Source organism: Periophthalmus magnuspinnatus, chromosome 3, assembly GCF_009829125.3.
Source record: "Periophthalmus magnuspinnatus isolate fPerMag1 chromosome 3, fPerMag1.2.pri, whole genome shotgun sequence".
In the NCBI taxonomy this organism is placed as follows: domain Eukaryota; kingdom Metazoa; phylum Chordata; class Actinopteri; order Gobiiformes; family Gobiidae; genus Periophthalmus; species Periophthalmus magnuspinnatus.
The window spans coordinates 24,983,311-24,999,031 of record NC_047128.1 but is presented as its reverse complement, the minus strand read 5'-3'; the positions used below and the strand labels follow the sequence as shown (position 1 = coordinate 24,999,031).

Sequence of the window (15,721 nt, the reverse complement as noted above, 5' to 3'; positions counted from 1 at the left end):
TTTTTCTGATCATCATTCCACGATTAAGAATATCCTTCACATTGTTATATTTTTATTTACAGGCTAGGGGACATCCTAAACTAATAACTATTGCTTTAGTTCAAAGTTTCTATACTGTCCATTTATTCATTACAATATGGAAAAATATGATTCAAACAGACTATATGAATCAAATGTAGTGTCTCTCATAGCGTGTCAGCGGCTTGTACATATGTATTCTGTTCTATTCGTGACATTTCCAGCGTGGGAGCATGGACGGAGCACGGAGGCAGCAACTCAGGCAACTTTGCCAGATTTAGACATGCTGAGCCCATAAAGAACTATACAAAACATTATAGTTTTATGGTCTGGCTTTCATTTTCCCTTAGTAGTTTGATATTATACAGTAATATGCTACTCTAAAAAATAAACAGAAATATTAAACTTTGATTTTAACGAATGTCATTAATTTGAAATTCTGCAAAATATGACTGTTTGTTCAGTCCTGATTTAGACCACTATGTTCACAGGTCATACATACATTAATGTAATGAGTTAATGTTAATTAATTCTATTCATTAGATTCCTCTAGAGGAATGGACAATGAACTAGAGATTAGCAATCACAGACACGATACTGTGAAATATGTCTTTCCAAATCTATTGGCCTGAGCTGTCCTCGTTTTCATAATGAGGCGTTGTTAATTGCTGACTTGCATTCTGTTTTGAGCGTAATAATCAATAAGATTTAATACAAAAATCATTATTCTACAAAACAATGCATAAACACAGACGAGCTGTGATGACTAATGACGTTACATAATTTCACTGACGCACATGTGGGATCCAATCAGACGAACAGGGGACAGTTAATTCTAGGCAAGTGATGTAGAAACCACAGCAACGCTATGGTATCAAAATGTCAAACTGACTTAAATGTGTGCTGTGCTGGAATGTTGTAATTGTTGTAAAATTAAATATTCCATACCCTATTTTAATTCTTCTATGCTCTCTGGTGTTACATAGGTCATCTTATAACTGGAAGTCATGTCTAGCTGCTTCTAGCCAGTTTCATACTGGTGTGGTGTTTTTTGGGAAAGAGACACCCAATTTGCTTTTGTGAATATGGTGAGTAAATGGTTGGTTTGTGTCAGATTTTCAGCCATGTGTCATTCAGTCAGCACTGGCATAGGCATAGTTGTGCCTCTAGAAGTACCTTAACGCCACTGAGCAGTGTTGGGAAGAATACTTTGAAAATGTATTTAGCTAGAGAATACTGAATACCTGCTTTCAAATGTATTTTTAAATGTATTCTGTTACAAGGTGTGACTGTAAAAATGCGACATAACATTAAAACAGCTTTGTTTGTAGACAACCCCGTACACATTTATTTAGTTGAAAATAAAGTTTTCTGAATAACCATTTTTGCTACATTTATATAATTACTTATCTTCCCCCAAGACTTCCATTGACTAAGAAGATGCCCTATGTCTATGAGATACTTCCATCCATCCATCCATTTTCTTCCGCTTATCCGGGGCCGGGTCGCGGGGGCAGCAGTCTAAGCAGGGACTCCCAGACTTCCCTCACCCCGGACACGTCCTCCAGCTCCTCCGGTGGGACCCCAAGGCGTTCCCAGGCCAGCCGAGAGACATAGTCCCTCCAGCGTGTCCTGGGTCTTCCCCGGGGCCTCCTCCCGGTGGGACATGCCCAGAACACCTCCCTAGGGAGGCGTCCAGGAGGCATCCTGAGCAGATGCCCGAGCCACCTCAGCTGGTTCCTCTCAACGTGTAGGAGCAGCGGCTCTACTCCGAGCTCCTCCCGTGTGACCGAGCTCCTCACCCTATCCCTAAGGGTGCGCCCGGCCACTCTGCGGAGGAAGCCCATTTCAGCCGCTTGTATCCGTGATCTTGTCCTTTCGGTCATTACCCAAAGCTCATGACCATAGGTGAGGGTAGGAACGTAGATTGACCGGTAAATCGAGAGCTTCGCCTTCCGGCTCAGCTCCTTCTTTACCACAACGGACCAATACAGCGACCGCATCACTGCAGACGCTGCACCGATCCGCCTGTCAATCTCACGCTCCATCCTTCCCTCACTCGTGAACAAGACCCCGAGATACTTGAACTCCTCCACTTGGGGCAGAGACTCACCACCCACCCGGAGAGAGCAAACCACCTTTTTCCGGTCGAGAACCATGGCCTCGGATTTGGAGGAGCTGATTCTCATCCCAGCCGCTTCACACTCGGCTGCAAACCGCCCCAGTGCCTGCTGCAGGTCCTGGCTCGAAGAAGCCATCAGGACAACATCATCTGCAAACAGCAGAGATGAAATCCTGTGGTTCCCAAACCAGGCCCCCTCCGGCCCCTGACTGCGCCTAGAAATTCTGTCCATAAATATAATGAACAGAACCGGTGACAAAGGGCAGCCCTGGCGGAGTCCAACATGCACTGGGAACAGGTCTGACTTACTGCCGGCAATGCGAACACAGCTCCTGCTCCGGTCATACAGGGACCGGACAGCCCTTAGCAAAGAGCCCCGGACCCCATACTCCCAGAGCACCCCCCAAAGGACACCACGAGGGACACGGTCGAATGCCTTCTCCAGATCCACAAAACACATGTGGACTGGTTGGGCATACTCCCATGAGCCCTCGAGGACCCGATGGAGAGTATAGAGCTGGTCCAGTGTTCCACGACCAGGACGAAAACCACACTGCTCTTCCTGAATCCGAGGTTCGACTATCGGTCGGATTCTCCTCTCCAGCACCCTGGAATAGACCTTACCGGGAAGGCTGAGGAGTGTGATTCCCCTGTAATTGGAACACACCCTCCGGTCCCCCTTTTTATACAGAGGGACCACCACCCCGGTCTGCCATTCCACAGGTACTGTCCCCGACCGCCACGCGATGTTGCAGAGACGTGTCAGCCAAGACAGTCCCACAACATCCAGAGACTTGAGGTACTCAGGACGGATCTCATCCACCCCCGGAGCCTTGCCACCGAGGAGCTTGCCAACCACCTCAGTGACTTCAGCCAGGGTGATGGACGAGTCCGCCTCTGGGTCCCCAGTTTCTGCTTCCTCCTCGGAAGACGTGACAGTGGGATTGAGGAGATCCTCAAAGTATTCCTTCCACCGCCCGACAACATCCCCAGTCGAGGTCAGCAGCCCTCCACCCGCACTGTAAACAGTGTTGGTGAAGCACTGCTTTCCCCTCCTGAGGCGTCGGACGGTTTGCCAGAATCTCTTTGAGGCCGTCCGATAGTCCTCCTCCATGGCCTCCCCGAACTCCTCCCAACCCCGAGTTTTTGCCTCTGTGACTGCCCGAGCCGCGGCACGCTTGGCCTGCCGGTACTCATCAGCTGCCTCAGGAGTCCCACGAGCCAACAAGGCTCGATAGGACTCCTTCTTCAGCTTGACGGCATCCCTTACTTCCGGTGTCCACCACCGGGTTCGGGGATTGCCGCCGCGACAAGCACCGCAGACCTTACGACCACAGCTACGAGCAGCCGCATCAACAATAGAGGTGGAGAACATGGCCCACTCGGAGTCCATGTCTCCAACCTCCCCCGGGATCAGGGAGAAGCTCTCCCGGAGGCGGGAGTTGAAGACCCCCCTGACAGAGGGCTCCGCCAGACGTTCCCAGCAGACCCTCACAATACGCTTGGGCCTGCCAGGTCTGTCCGGCTTCCTCCTCCGCCAGCGGATCCAACTCACCACCAGGTGGTGATCAGTTGACAGCTCAGCCCCTCTCTTCACCCGAGTGTCCAAGACACGCGGTCGGAGGTCAGATGACACGACAACAAAGTCGATCATCGACCTCCGACCTAGAGTGTCCTGGTGCCATGTGCACCGATGGACACCCTTGTGCTCGAACATGGTGTCTGTTATGGACAAGCTGTGACTAGCACAGAAGTCCAATAACAAAACACCGCTCGGGTTCAGATCGGGGAGGCCGTTCCTCCCAATCACGCCCCTCCAAGTGTCACTGTCGTTACCCACATGGGCGTTGAAGTCCCCCAGGAGAACAACGGAGTCCCCGGTTGGTGCACTGTCTAGTACCCCTCCCAGGGACTCCAAGAAGGCCGGGTACTCTGCACTGCTGTTTGGCCCGTAGGCCGACACAACAGTGAGAGACCTGTCCCCGACCCGAAGGCGCAGGGACGCGACCCTCTCGTTCACCGGAGTGAACCCCAACACGCAGTGGCTGAGCTGTGGGGCAATGAGCAAGCCCACACCAGCTCGCCGCCGCTCCCCGCGGGCAACGCCAGAGAAATGGAGAGTCCAACCCCTCTCAAGAAGATGGGATACTTGTCAAGCTGCTATATAAATTAGAAGCATTGTTTTCATTTTGTTTGTTTTAAGTTTGCTAGCTAACTTGAAAATCATCCAACTTAATTATCCTGCCTTCAGTTCAGCTTAAGCTCTAGGGATAATGCTTGCAGCCACAAATGTCACAAAAGACCTAAACAAATTGTTCCATTGTCAGTAACCTTTTCTGAGCACTGTAGTCGAGATAAAGTTTGTCTAGCTGCAACGCACTGAATACAAACTCCCCCAGCCCAGAACATGAGCAATACCATGTGCAACAGTTGGTCTCTCTCCAGGGAAATGTGCTCTGCCACCGAGACGACAGCTCCGAGGTAATGTCGAGTATTTTCCTCTTTCAGTACGGATTCAGCCTTCTGGTGCTTCAACAAACTCAACCTCCCCTCAGCCTTCCTGCATAACAGAGACACATGAGAAGAGAGGATTGTATAGAAAAGAAAGAATGTATGTGAGGGGGTAAGAGGCTGTCCAGGAAAGATACTGATAAAATAAAATAACTGGCTTAATCAAACACCTTCTGATAACCTTCACGTCCCAGCCACTCCATAGGACTACAGCATGTCTCCACAGGCGGTTCAGGTGAAAATATATATCGCACAGTGTAGGGAAAGGTTATTTGAACTAGGGTGAGACATGTCATTTTTGAACTTTTCACTGCACTGGAGCCCGCATCTTTTACTGTATATTTTTTAAGCATAGCTACGGTCTCAATATTGAACCAAAGTTCGATCCATTATATAAAAGTTTATATTTATAACTTATTAAACACCCTATATGATGCTAAATTAACTATTGTAAGCTTTTAATCATCTTGGAATGTTGTTACTTTCTAAAAAACATACCCACTTGTGTTTTCATTTACACATGTTTTGAGAAACCCTGGATTATTAGTCTGTGCCCATCTCAAAAGCTCAAAATGCTCTGTTTCACCTTGCGATGTCATGTAGTGGTAGTTTTCATGTTAACAGCTACCTTTTACCTTTTATTCAGTAAAGATTTTCAGGCATTTCCAGGAATAAAATTATTCCAATAATGAGTAGTGAATAGTGAAGGTGTAGAGATTTTAAGAACACAGCGGATCACTTCTTGTATTACCACATGACATTAGAAGTGTGTACTGTTTTCTGATTGAGAGAAGGACTCAACCCAAATATGGAGGGTTAGTGTATTGAACATAACACAACTCCGGGTATGTATAGCAGAAAAGAGTGTGCACCTATAAGCTTGTTTGGACATCTCCAGCTCCATCTGTAGTCTCTTGATGGCAGCGGACAGGTTTTCCTTGTCCAAATTCAGGTTCCTGTTCTGCTCTTCCAGATGGGAAATTTTAAGGAGGAGTTCCTCTATGTTACTCTTATTCTTGTTATCCTGCTGCTCCAGTTGCCTGCCATAAAAAGAAAAAGACTGAAGGTGCTTCAATTTCAACAATGTATTATTTATCCGCTTCAAGAAGTCATATCATTTGAAGAACTGTTTCAGTATGTGGAAAAATGGCCACGATTGCAAGGTCATTATTCTACTGAAAAGATATCAATAATAATAAAACATGTAACCTTTCAATTTTCAATATTAGGTAAACATAGCACTTCAGGGGAATTTCCCTTAGTTGAAATTCTTACGCATTCTTATTAATTGCCAAAGTGACTGAGTTACAAGCACCTTATAAAACATTATTTAACTTTAAATGGTCCCTTGAGGTTTTATTAAGTAAGTCTGGCTGTATTTGACTTTAAAAAGACCACGTTTTTGCAGAGCTGCTGGACACATAATTGCTGACCTTTATCGAAAACACCACAAGAATCCACTTATTAGTACATGATCTTAATGATGCACAACATAACTTTTCTGGTAGATGATTTGTCACTAGCTTGTTATTTCATTGGAATGTTTCAAAGTATGACGTAAAGTAAAGTGCATATTACAGGTTACACTACTCATTTCAACATAGTTAACATCATTAGACTTAAGATTATACTAATAATGTTGCCTAGTCTTTTCTAGTTTTGTAATTTTAGTGAAAGTTATAACTGTACCTCCTGGTTGGACACAGGCAGCAGATATGACATACATAGAGGTATGTTACCTAGCAACCATAATGTTAACAGGGGCCAAAATTTGTCTAAATTGCGTAATAGTTATGATTTGACAAATAAAAATAAATGACAACACCTTTATTTTGTTGAATCAATGAAAATCCTTCAAATTCCTTCATTTTTGCATAGATGTCCTGTCAAATGCACTTTAAACCTCATCACCATGCAGACAAGCAGGTGATGCCACCAGGGCAAGTTACAGGTCTGATCTGTGGAGAGGTAATGTATTTTTTTTAGGTAGGTATAATGTATAATGTAAAGGCAGATATGTTTAATGCCATACTGTGGAACACTCCAGGCTATGCAATATTCCAAGCAGTCAAGCATGTAGCAGACCTTTCACCAGAAAAGTGAACCTTTAACAAGTTTGTGAAAAGACACAAACCATCGGAGTTTTCCGGTAATGTTGCAATGTTCGTTCCATGTGACAGAATCTTTCAGGCGATCCTGCAGAGCTTGTGCATTCCTCTTATTTTTCTGGGCCTCTCCCTTGCTGGCTTCCAATTCGTCCTCCAAACGTTGTTTTTCTGCTTCGCAAAACATCAATTGCTTGGCCAACTTGGAAACTACAGAGAAAGCAAATCAAAAACTCACAGTGTAGTGTGAGTTTGTGGTATCTCTCTGGAAAAAAATTATCTCAAAGTGAAATAATCATTCTAACTCTGCAGCTTCAGCACTGCTTAAAATGTATTGACAGATAAGCTCAGAATTTCAAAGTATGAGAAATTGTGAAGTGAATAAAATGATGCAACACCAGAATAGTAAAATTCTGAGATTTTACCTTTGGAATGATGTTTGCTCTGGGATTCTTTATTTTTAACATTTTCCGCCTCTAGCTGCTCAATCAGTACTTGGTTCTCTTGCAAAACAAGGAAAGCTTGTTCTTGGAGCTGTTGCCTGAGTGTACAATAAATGCAAATGTAAAAGCAAGAAACTCTAAAAGTATTACTCAGTCAGAATTTAAATTTTATACTTTTTGTCATTGTTGAGGGCTATTACTTGAACCGAAATAGATTCATGCATAATGCAAATCTGTCAACTTATTCTCTGGGATATAAAATATAAAATTCATGGCATTGAAAATGTATACAGGATAAACAGGTTGACTAAATAAATAATAAGGAATATAAATTAATCGTATAGGATCATCTAAAGTACTTTTCAACAGAAAAATGGTATTGGTGTCCAAAATAGGCAATGTTCTTACCAGTCTGTCTGTGTAACTCCTCCAATCTTTGCAATATCATCATGCAGTTTCTCATTTTCTTTGATCACCTCCTCAACATGGATTCGTAATCTTTTCATTTCCTCCTGAGGCAAATGAACACCAGCCACCAGTCATTAACAACATCGACAAAAACAACATTTGTTTATCATGCTTAGAGGTAGGTAGTACTCAGTTACATTTACTTGAGTAATGTTTTAAATAAATTGTACTCTTCAGAGCACTTTTCTAGCAGCATAATTTTATTCGTACTTGAGGAATATTTTAATTGTATTTTTTGACTCTTACTTAAGCTGTATTTTTCCACTTTTCCCAAATACAGTTTTTATTCTTGCGTAATTTCTTGGACCACTACTTGTTGCTTAAAAATAATATTACTCAAGTAGAAGTACAGCAGTTACTCTTCCTTGAATACAATTTCTGGCTACTCTACCCACCTCCGGTCATACTATACCAATCTATAGTCACCGGGGACTGGTAACAATTATTTTAGTAGTTGACTAGTCAGTGATTATGTTTTTGATTAGTCAACTAGTCCAGAGTCCGTAGTCCAGATGATTATCAGTAATCAGTAACTGCAGCCCTATTTGACAACATCATAACAAATTTTGTTTCTTAAAAAATTAAATTGGAGAGGGGAAAAGCACATCATAGTTTGACTAGTGGAAAAAGCCACCATTAAAAAAACATACCTCTGTGGTTTTCAGAAGTGCATCCTTTTCATTCATTCTGTCCTCATAAGCAAGTAATAATGGAGATAAATACTTCATGTCGAGCTAAAACAAAACAAAACGTCTTTGAAAGTGTGCTTTTAATCTGCTTTGCTCTAATGAAGCATATAAGCCATTAATGAGCCTTTCGGTTATTTTTGTTGGTTAATGACTCATTTTGGGCTGAAAAACACAACTGGACCTTGTGTATACAAACCCACAGCTTTTACATAGCATAGTTACTATTGTATGCAGAGAAGGAGAACATTAATTCTATAACACCCAAGGGAAGAATACATAGGAGTCCCATTTAAAACTGACAATAAACCCTTTTGTTTCCCACATATGGCCTCTCAGTAAAATGTGGCAAAAAGTTAAATAGAAAACCATTTATTCGAAAGCTTTGTTTTTTGTTTTTGCAAATTACCAGTCTACACTATACCTCTCTCTCAATAAACTGTTTTACCCGAAAGCAAAAGCATAAAAGATAAAAGACGACTAAGAAAGCAAAACTGACCAGCCATGGAGGTGGTGACTCTGTCATTGGCAGTCCACTGATTTTGGCACTCTGAGACACAGAAAGATACAAAACAAATATTACTTCAGTCATCAGTACACCACAAGTGAGCCAAAAGTAGATTTGTGCTACTCCTATAGATTTGATTATGGATAGATTGTTATAGTTAATGAACAAACACAGTTCACACCACTGGAGCCAACTTTATTTTCTGTAACCTACAGTTCCTTCCTTTTTTAAAGGGACCAGCAGAGACATGCAGCTACACAGATAGTACACTGTTAATAATGAGAGCAGCAGATCCTGGTGTGAAGACGCAGCATGAAGCAGCCATGATTAAAGCCACTGCTTTCTGCTCCAATGTTAAACACTCTCAAAGCCAGACAGATGGATCAAAAACATGCTTTATACCAATAAGTCAAAGAAACTGATAGTGGCAATGCTTTGTACTCCACCAAGATGAAGATAAAAAAGGAGGATATCTGGATTCCAAAGATAGTTTTGCTATCTTTGGAGACTGCAAAGCCACTGTAACAGAAGATTAGATAGCATGAAGAAGGCTGTTCATCAGTGAAAATGATTGATAGATGATGTCTCATTTAGGACTCACTGCGGACACTGAAGCTGAGTAAGAAACACACTGTGACTGATGGAGTCAAAAGAAATTAACCCTGCAATATCTGAAATTCATGTCTTTGTGCTCAAATGCCTCACTAACCCAACGTGGGAAAAAGCTCTCTGTACTTTATAGAGTGGATTCACCCATGGTCTTGTTTTGTCAGACCTATCAAAACTAAGCGTCATATATGTGTTGCTATAGCATTAGCCTATTGTTATCCAGCACAAATCTTTGACTGACTCACTCTCGTGGGTTTGCCCTGGACCCCCATTTTTTAACTGATTGGAATGTGGTAAGAAATATGAGAAATAAACAAGCAGAAGAACTGCTTACTTTAATTCTCCCTTGTACAACATGTTAAAACTAAAATTATTCACTGTACATGCCAAGTAAAATCATCTCTTCATTGGATTACGAAGAATAGGGGAGACACTGTATAATGCAGGTCTTGTACCTCCTCTTTGGAAAGGGGCCTGAAGCGAACTTGATAGCGGCTTAGCTCCACGTTGAGGCGATGCACTGTCATCTTGAGGGTATCATTCTCATCCACCAGCTCCTGAGCATGCTTTCTTAAATTTTGCAGCTCAGGTTGGCCTTCAGTATGGAAAACATGCATTACTGTACAATTCTGTGTATATTATATAATCACAATAATGAGTAGTATTGTACAGATGATGTAATGAGTAGTCTTACAGTTTAAATCCTGTCTTCTGTCCCAAGGATTTAAAGAGCTTTGATGATGAATTATTTCTGGTGGGGATCTTTCTGGTTGCCGTGTCTGGTCTATTTGATGCTTCTCATCTACATTTGTTTGTCCTTCCATGTGGGGCTTACTTATAACTGTGGAAACATGTGTGGAATGTCTGGAGAGAAGGTCTTCACTGGGTTGGGAAAGACTGTCAGAAGTTTGACCTAGTTGATCTGCTGGAAAAGAAAGATTTGATTTAAGAAACAAAAAAAATATTATTGAACTGTGTATGTTGACATTGTATACATTTAAACATATACTTTCAACTTATGTCTTTGATAATATTGCAAAATTTACAAAAGAAACACTGGAAAAAAATCTACACCTGGGAAGAATTCAGATCTTAAAAACTACTGTCTTTAAATAATTTGACTTACATCCCACATTGTTCTTCTTCGAGGAGCTCTTCTTAAAGGACTTATGACTGCTTTTAGGGGACTGCACATTAGGTTCTTCTTTACAATCTAGCAAATAGGCACAATAACAAATACACAATTAGTGTAGTATGGGTTGTGAACACTGTTACTTTACTTGAAAAACACTTAAAGGAATTTATACAGTTCTATAGATTATACATTTTTGTCTTTGGGTTTTTAATGCAGCCTTGAATGTTAAATAATACACAATCTAGCACTTACAATAGGATGAAAATGAACAAAAAATTAAGTAAAATTATGAAAATGCTATGTTTTGTAAAACCTTCAATTGTCAAATATAATGTATATGGGTTACCATTACATTTAAAACTAAATGTTTTATCTATATTTAAAAAAAAAAAAAAAAAAAACTGTGGGTAATTTTTTTTTTTTACAATTTATTTTTTGAAGTTGCAGATAAAATGAGAAGTGTATACCAAAAGCAGGGGCTTCACCAGATGTTTCAGTCAGTTGCTGTGCAGCTGCCTGGAGGCAAAAACACAAGCAGATGGTGAGGGAAATGTGTGAAATGCGTTTTCAAAATCTGTGTGTACTATTCTAAAAAGCAACTGGTCTGGAGATACAGGATGTTATAGTCTGTGTTTGTGTAGTGATGATAACTTAGATCTAGCATAATGTGAAATATGGTTTGATAAATTGTTAAAATGTAAAAATACAAAAGTGATTTACTGAAAAACCATCAGGGTACACTGACACACAATGTTGGAGTGCAACTTCATCATCATCAATAATTTATTCCAGACTCGTAGTCCAGAGTTAAAAGACACAACCATTAAAAAAACACTACTCCTCCAACACATTACTTACAGCAAATAGCTGTCCAGTGTTTCCATAGTTCAGACTAATACTACGAGGCACTGAGTTTCACATTAATCATTCCCATGATAATACTGTTCTCACAATCATTAAAGCAACATATGAATCTGTGCCTTAAACAGCGCATGTTTGTCTGAAACGTGTCTATTGACAATTATTACACTTTTACTATATCAAAAGCCACACCACACTTGAAACATTCAGTTCCTGGAGACCTGCAGTGCTTGGGCTGAACACAAGATTGTCTTCACTAGAGTATACCCAATCATACAGCCTGTTATGCATGCATTTAACTCTTGTGACAAATCATCCATATACAGATAGAACAAAATTGGAGACAGAATTCGTCCTTGTCTGACTGTGTTAACAGTCAGCAAACAGACCTGACATACAATTGCCCTATCTCTCCTGCTTTACCTGGTGGGTATACTAGTAAGCTAAAATTCTGTCTCTGAATCATGTTGTGAAACAATTTCCAATGATTGAGACAGTAGATGCATCAATAAAACACATTAGGACAGATGAATTTTTATTTGTATAATTTCAAATGATTTCCTTTCTGATTTCCTGTATTCGACTCAACAATATCCTTTAAGACTTTGGTCTATAATTGTACACACTGCCCATTCTACCAGCCTTATCCTTTATGACTGGAACAAAAGTGATAGACAGGAGGGAGTTAGAGAACACCCTGTGTCAAACAGCTGGAGAAGCAAATGGAGGAGAGGAGATCGCCTCATGCTGGCATGTTTAGGTGCGCAGCTTCACTCATTGTTTTGGCAGGTAACCTTTGCATTGATTGGTATACCTCATGAGCCGTTACAGCCATACATTCATTTTTTATCAAATAGGTCTACTGTACAATGAAAACATCAATATGAACACAATTACTACTATATTGTTGTTTCCAGCATTCTACTACATTCTCTGTTCCAGAAATGCCATCTGCAGTGCAAGGCAGGGATTCTTTATTGCTATTTCTTTCCAGAAATCCATCACATTGTTGCATAAACATTTACTGGCCATTGACCAATGAATTAAACCTCACACTTTGTTAATTCTTTGCGGTAAACCTAATGGCATATTTGTATTTAGCATTAGTAAGCTTTTTTTTTTTTTTCAAAGATAGGACCATACCTCAGTCAACAAAGCCCACTCTTCTGTAGCTTTCTGAGCCTGTTCATAATGTCCAGCTACAAATCTATTCCAACCGTATTCAAACCCGTTATTTAACATAATTATTTTTAATGCATTTGCAAAAGAATTCACCACTTTGATCTAAAGCATATGTTTAATTATCATAAAAAATCCAAATATTCCTCTTGTGGTTCAAATCAACGCAGTTTGCGTCATATGGTAGATTTATACTGTTTAACAGTTTGCCACTTCTAATAAAAGAGGGCATGAGGTCTTCCTTTTTCCAGCTTCCCTTATTCACAGGGCTGTCATTCGTAGACAGCACGGGTAATTGATCGGCACTGTAAAATCAATTGGTATATGGTCCCCTGTCACCACATTGTACGATATTTTCATAGGCCCAAGTGAGGCATGTGTATCAGATGTACTAATACAGTGGTCTAGCCACAGCACTGTGTGAATGAAAAGTTTTTATAGCTAACTTGGACAAACGCCTAAAGCAGCTGAGAATTACCCACTGTGATTGTGTGGAAAGGCAGCTGACAGGAGGAAATAGAGCCCAGTGGGACAATTAACTCAATATAGCAGTATACCAGTGAAAAATATTAAGAGAATCAAATCCCTGAGGTGAGAGAGCAGGCTCTAGGGGAGTAGTATGTGTTAAATTGGATACTGCATGGCTACTTTATTACAGACACTACGCTCACTAGGGTTTTGTTATTATTGAACAAAATGTATATTATTTGAACAACATGGTCACTAAAACATACATACCATGGGGTAATTAACAAATACAATTTCTTTTTCATCTTGTGAAAGTACATCAATAACCTATTTAATGGGCTATGGCTTAAAATGCATTACCCAAGTGCGCCTCCCAGTGGAAAATGTTTGCCCACACATATTTGGAATAACATTTTTTTTTAGACAACATGGGTTTTCAAATAATAAAGAGTAAAATGTGGGATACTGTGCATGACTGCAATTACAGCAACACAATATAAGTTTTAGAATGCCAATTTAAAATGTCAGTAATAAGCTCACCTTGTCTTTGATAGGAAATGCATACACTGGTTCAACGATTTCACGTTGCCCCCCAGTGTCCAAAGTTTGGTAGATGTGTTCTTCAATTTCATTCATCTCCTTTAAGCCATCTTGGTCATCCAGCTCTCCTTCAGAGTGCTCTGAACTAGGCACATCTTCTGACCATCTTTCTCTAAGGAAGACCAAGAGCAAATGTTAAATATTACTTAGCATACCAAATTGTCACCATTGTTCGACTTAAAACCCTGTTTGAATATTTCAAAGTTTGAGTGAGATTGGAGTGAGGAGCTGTAGAACTTTTCTGATTAAGAAATTCCAAAATAGCAATTCATTACATTAAATAACTGTAAATAACAAACTGACACACACTGCAAGCCCTCAAGACACAGTAGTGTGCCCCTTGCCTGGCCAGCCAAGAATACACAATTTTCCAATACATTACAAAGATGTGAAAATATACATAAAGATCCCATCTGGATCCCAGGCATGTGTTCCACTGTGCACTGGTTGAAAATCAGAGATCAATACTAAAGGTACTACAGACCTTTACAACAATCCAGTGGGGGAAGTGAAATAATGGTCTATTTGTAACACTTTGAGAAGAATGTTATGCATGAAATAGTGGGAAGCCAATATAAGTATTCATGAAGTAGCACAGCTTTGCAATCTGTAGTATATTTGATGGTGTGGTGATCCTTTACCGTTGAAATTGTTCTGCGCTGTTTGGTTCATAATTAACAGAATCTGATGGATCGCTTTCTGTAAAAAACCTTGGCCGTATGGGAGGGAGTGCCCATGTCTGCCCAGTGAGCGAAGAAGACAGGATAGCTGCTGCCAACGCAGACCTGAAAATTAAAGTTGTTTTGTTTTATTATGAATTAGTTAAGACATAATGTTGATGTTGTTGCTCATGAAAGTTTTAATTTAGTGACAAGGGGAAGTAAAAAGTTGAAACTACACATGCAGGATAATGTGAGTGGTACCTGGGTCTCTCAGGTGAGGGGTCAGGGCTGCGTGGGGGAGGGGTTCGAGGCACTGCAGGTTTGGGGGCTATGGAGGCGGCTGGGATTAAGCCATGACTTATATGTTTCTAGCACAACACAGTGAGGAGACAATGGAGCAGGACATTGTTACTCTGAAGCTTCACACAGATGCTAACGTTGGGGTTGAGAACAAATCACTACACAACGTGTCTGCATTAGTTAGTAAAATAACGATTACAACAATTACATGACATTAAAATACAATGTTAATCAAACTTCACCAAAGTAGGTGTGGCAAAGCTAATCTTCTTTAAAATAGCTTACGTTAAATGATAGAGTTGGATGAAAAGAGCACAACTTACAAAATCCTTTTCTCTATCCCTCCTGAAGCTAAATTTTAACATTGCGGACCACGTGGTGTTTTCTTCCTGGTTTTGCTAAATATTTAAACCATGAAAATCGCCCTAATGTTTCTGATGAATCAGAGTAACACAAAAAGCGCAGTAAAGCACATTCAACAGGCTGACAGGTAATTATTGTTGTAGACACTTTTGCCCCGGGAGACACCTCGCAGTAAAAGTGAAGCTCATTGGTGGAAGTGAGGTCGAACAGCCAATCACAGGTCAGTTACAACCACTTAGCAACGGCTGTTTTGGTTGTCAAGTCTCGCCCAACCACCAGGTGGCAGTATTTATCAACCTTATTGGACTTTTATGGTTTCAGATAATAACAATATGTTTTATCAAACACTAAAATATTCCTGAATCTTAATATATGAATTTTACCTTTACAAAGCTAAAGGCTTATTCCAGTCTATTTATTTATTATAATAGCCTAAATAAACTATGAGTTATTTAGGTACAATGTGTTTCTTTTGTCCATTGTTTAAGCCACGTTATGACCTATTGAGTTTTTAATCCATTTTTAGAATAGATTCTTTAAGACATTTTTTGCTGTGTGGTCTAGAGGACTTTAATTTTAAACAAAAAACGAACATGGACTTTGTTTGTCAAACTGTCTAAGCCATGCAATGCTTATGGCGACAGTGATGGACAAAAAAAAAAAAAGGAAAAAAAGACAATTAA

At 40.5% G+C, this 15,721-nt stretch overlaps 1 protein-coding gene across 3 annotated transcripts in view; it reads right to left on the bottom strand.

Moving 5' to 3' along the window:
* The window catches only part of cep89 (centrosomal protein 89), a 46,502-nt gene extending 31,285 nt beyond the window's left edge, over positions 1-15,217 (bottom strand). The window contains exons 1-15 of one of the 3 annotated variants that reach the window (XM_055232522.1): positions 14,999-15,217; positions 14,637-14,743; positions 14,355-14,498; positions 13,654-13,825; positions 11,073-11,121; positions 10,597-10,683; positions 10,165-10,395; positions 9,926-10,065; positions 8,853-8,903; positions 8,318-8,401; positions 7,608-7,711; positions 7,182-7,297; positions 6,786-6,966; positions 5,524-5,691; positions 4,559-4,700 (exon numbers count right to left, since the gene is read on the bottom strand). In XM_055232522.1, the coding sequence (XP_055088497.1) occupies positions 4,559-4,700; positions 5,524-5,691; positions 6,786-6,966; positions 7,182-7,297; positions 7,608-7,711; positions 8,318-8,401; positions 8,853-8,903; positions 9,926-10,065; positions 10,165-10,395; positions 10,597-10,683; positions 11,073-11,121; positions 13,654-13,825; positions 14,355-14,498; positions 14,637-14,743; positions 14,999-15,040 (1,818 nt within the window). In that variant the 5' untranslated portion in view covers positions 15,041-15,217. The remainder of the gene's footprint in view (positions 1-4,558; positions 4,701-5,523; positions 5,692-6,785; positions 6,967-7,181; positions 7,298-7,607; positions 7,712-8,317; positions 8,402-8,852; positions 8,904-9,925; positions 10,066-10,164; positions 10,396-10,596; positions 10,684-11,072; positions 11,122-13,653; positions 13,826-14,354; positions 14,499-14,636; positions 14,744-14,998) is intronic. The other 2 variants (XM_055232523.1, XM_055232524.1) reach the window with 2 other exon arrangements.
* Between the last annotated feature and the right edge of the window lie 504 nt (positions 15,218-15,721).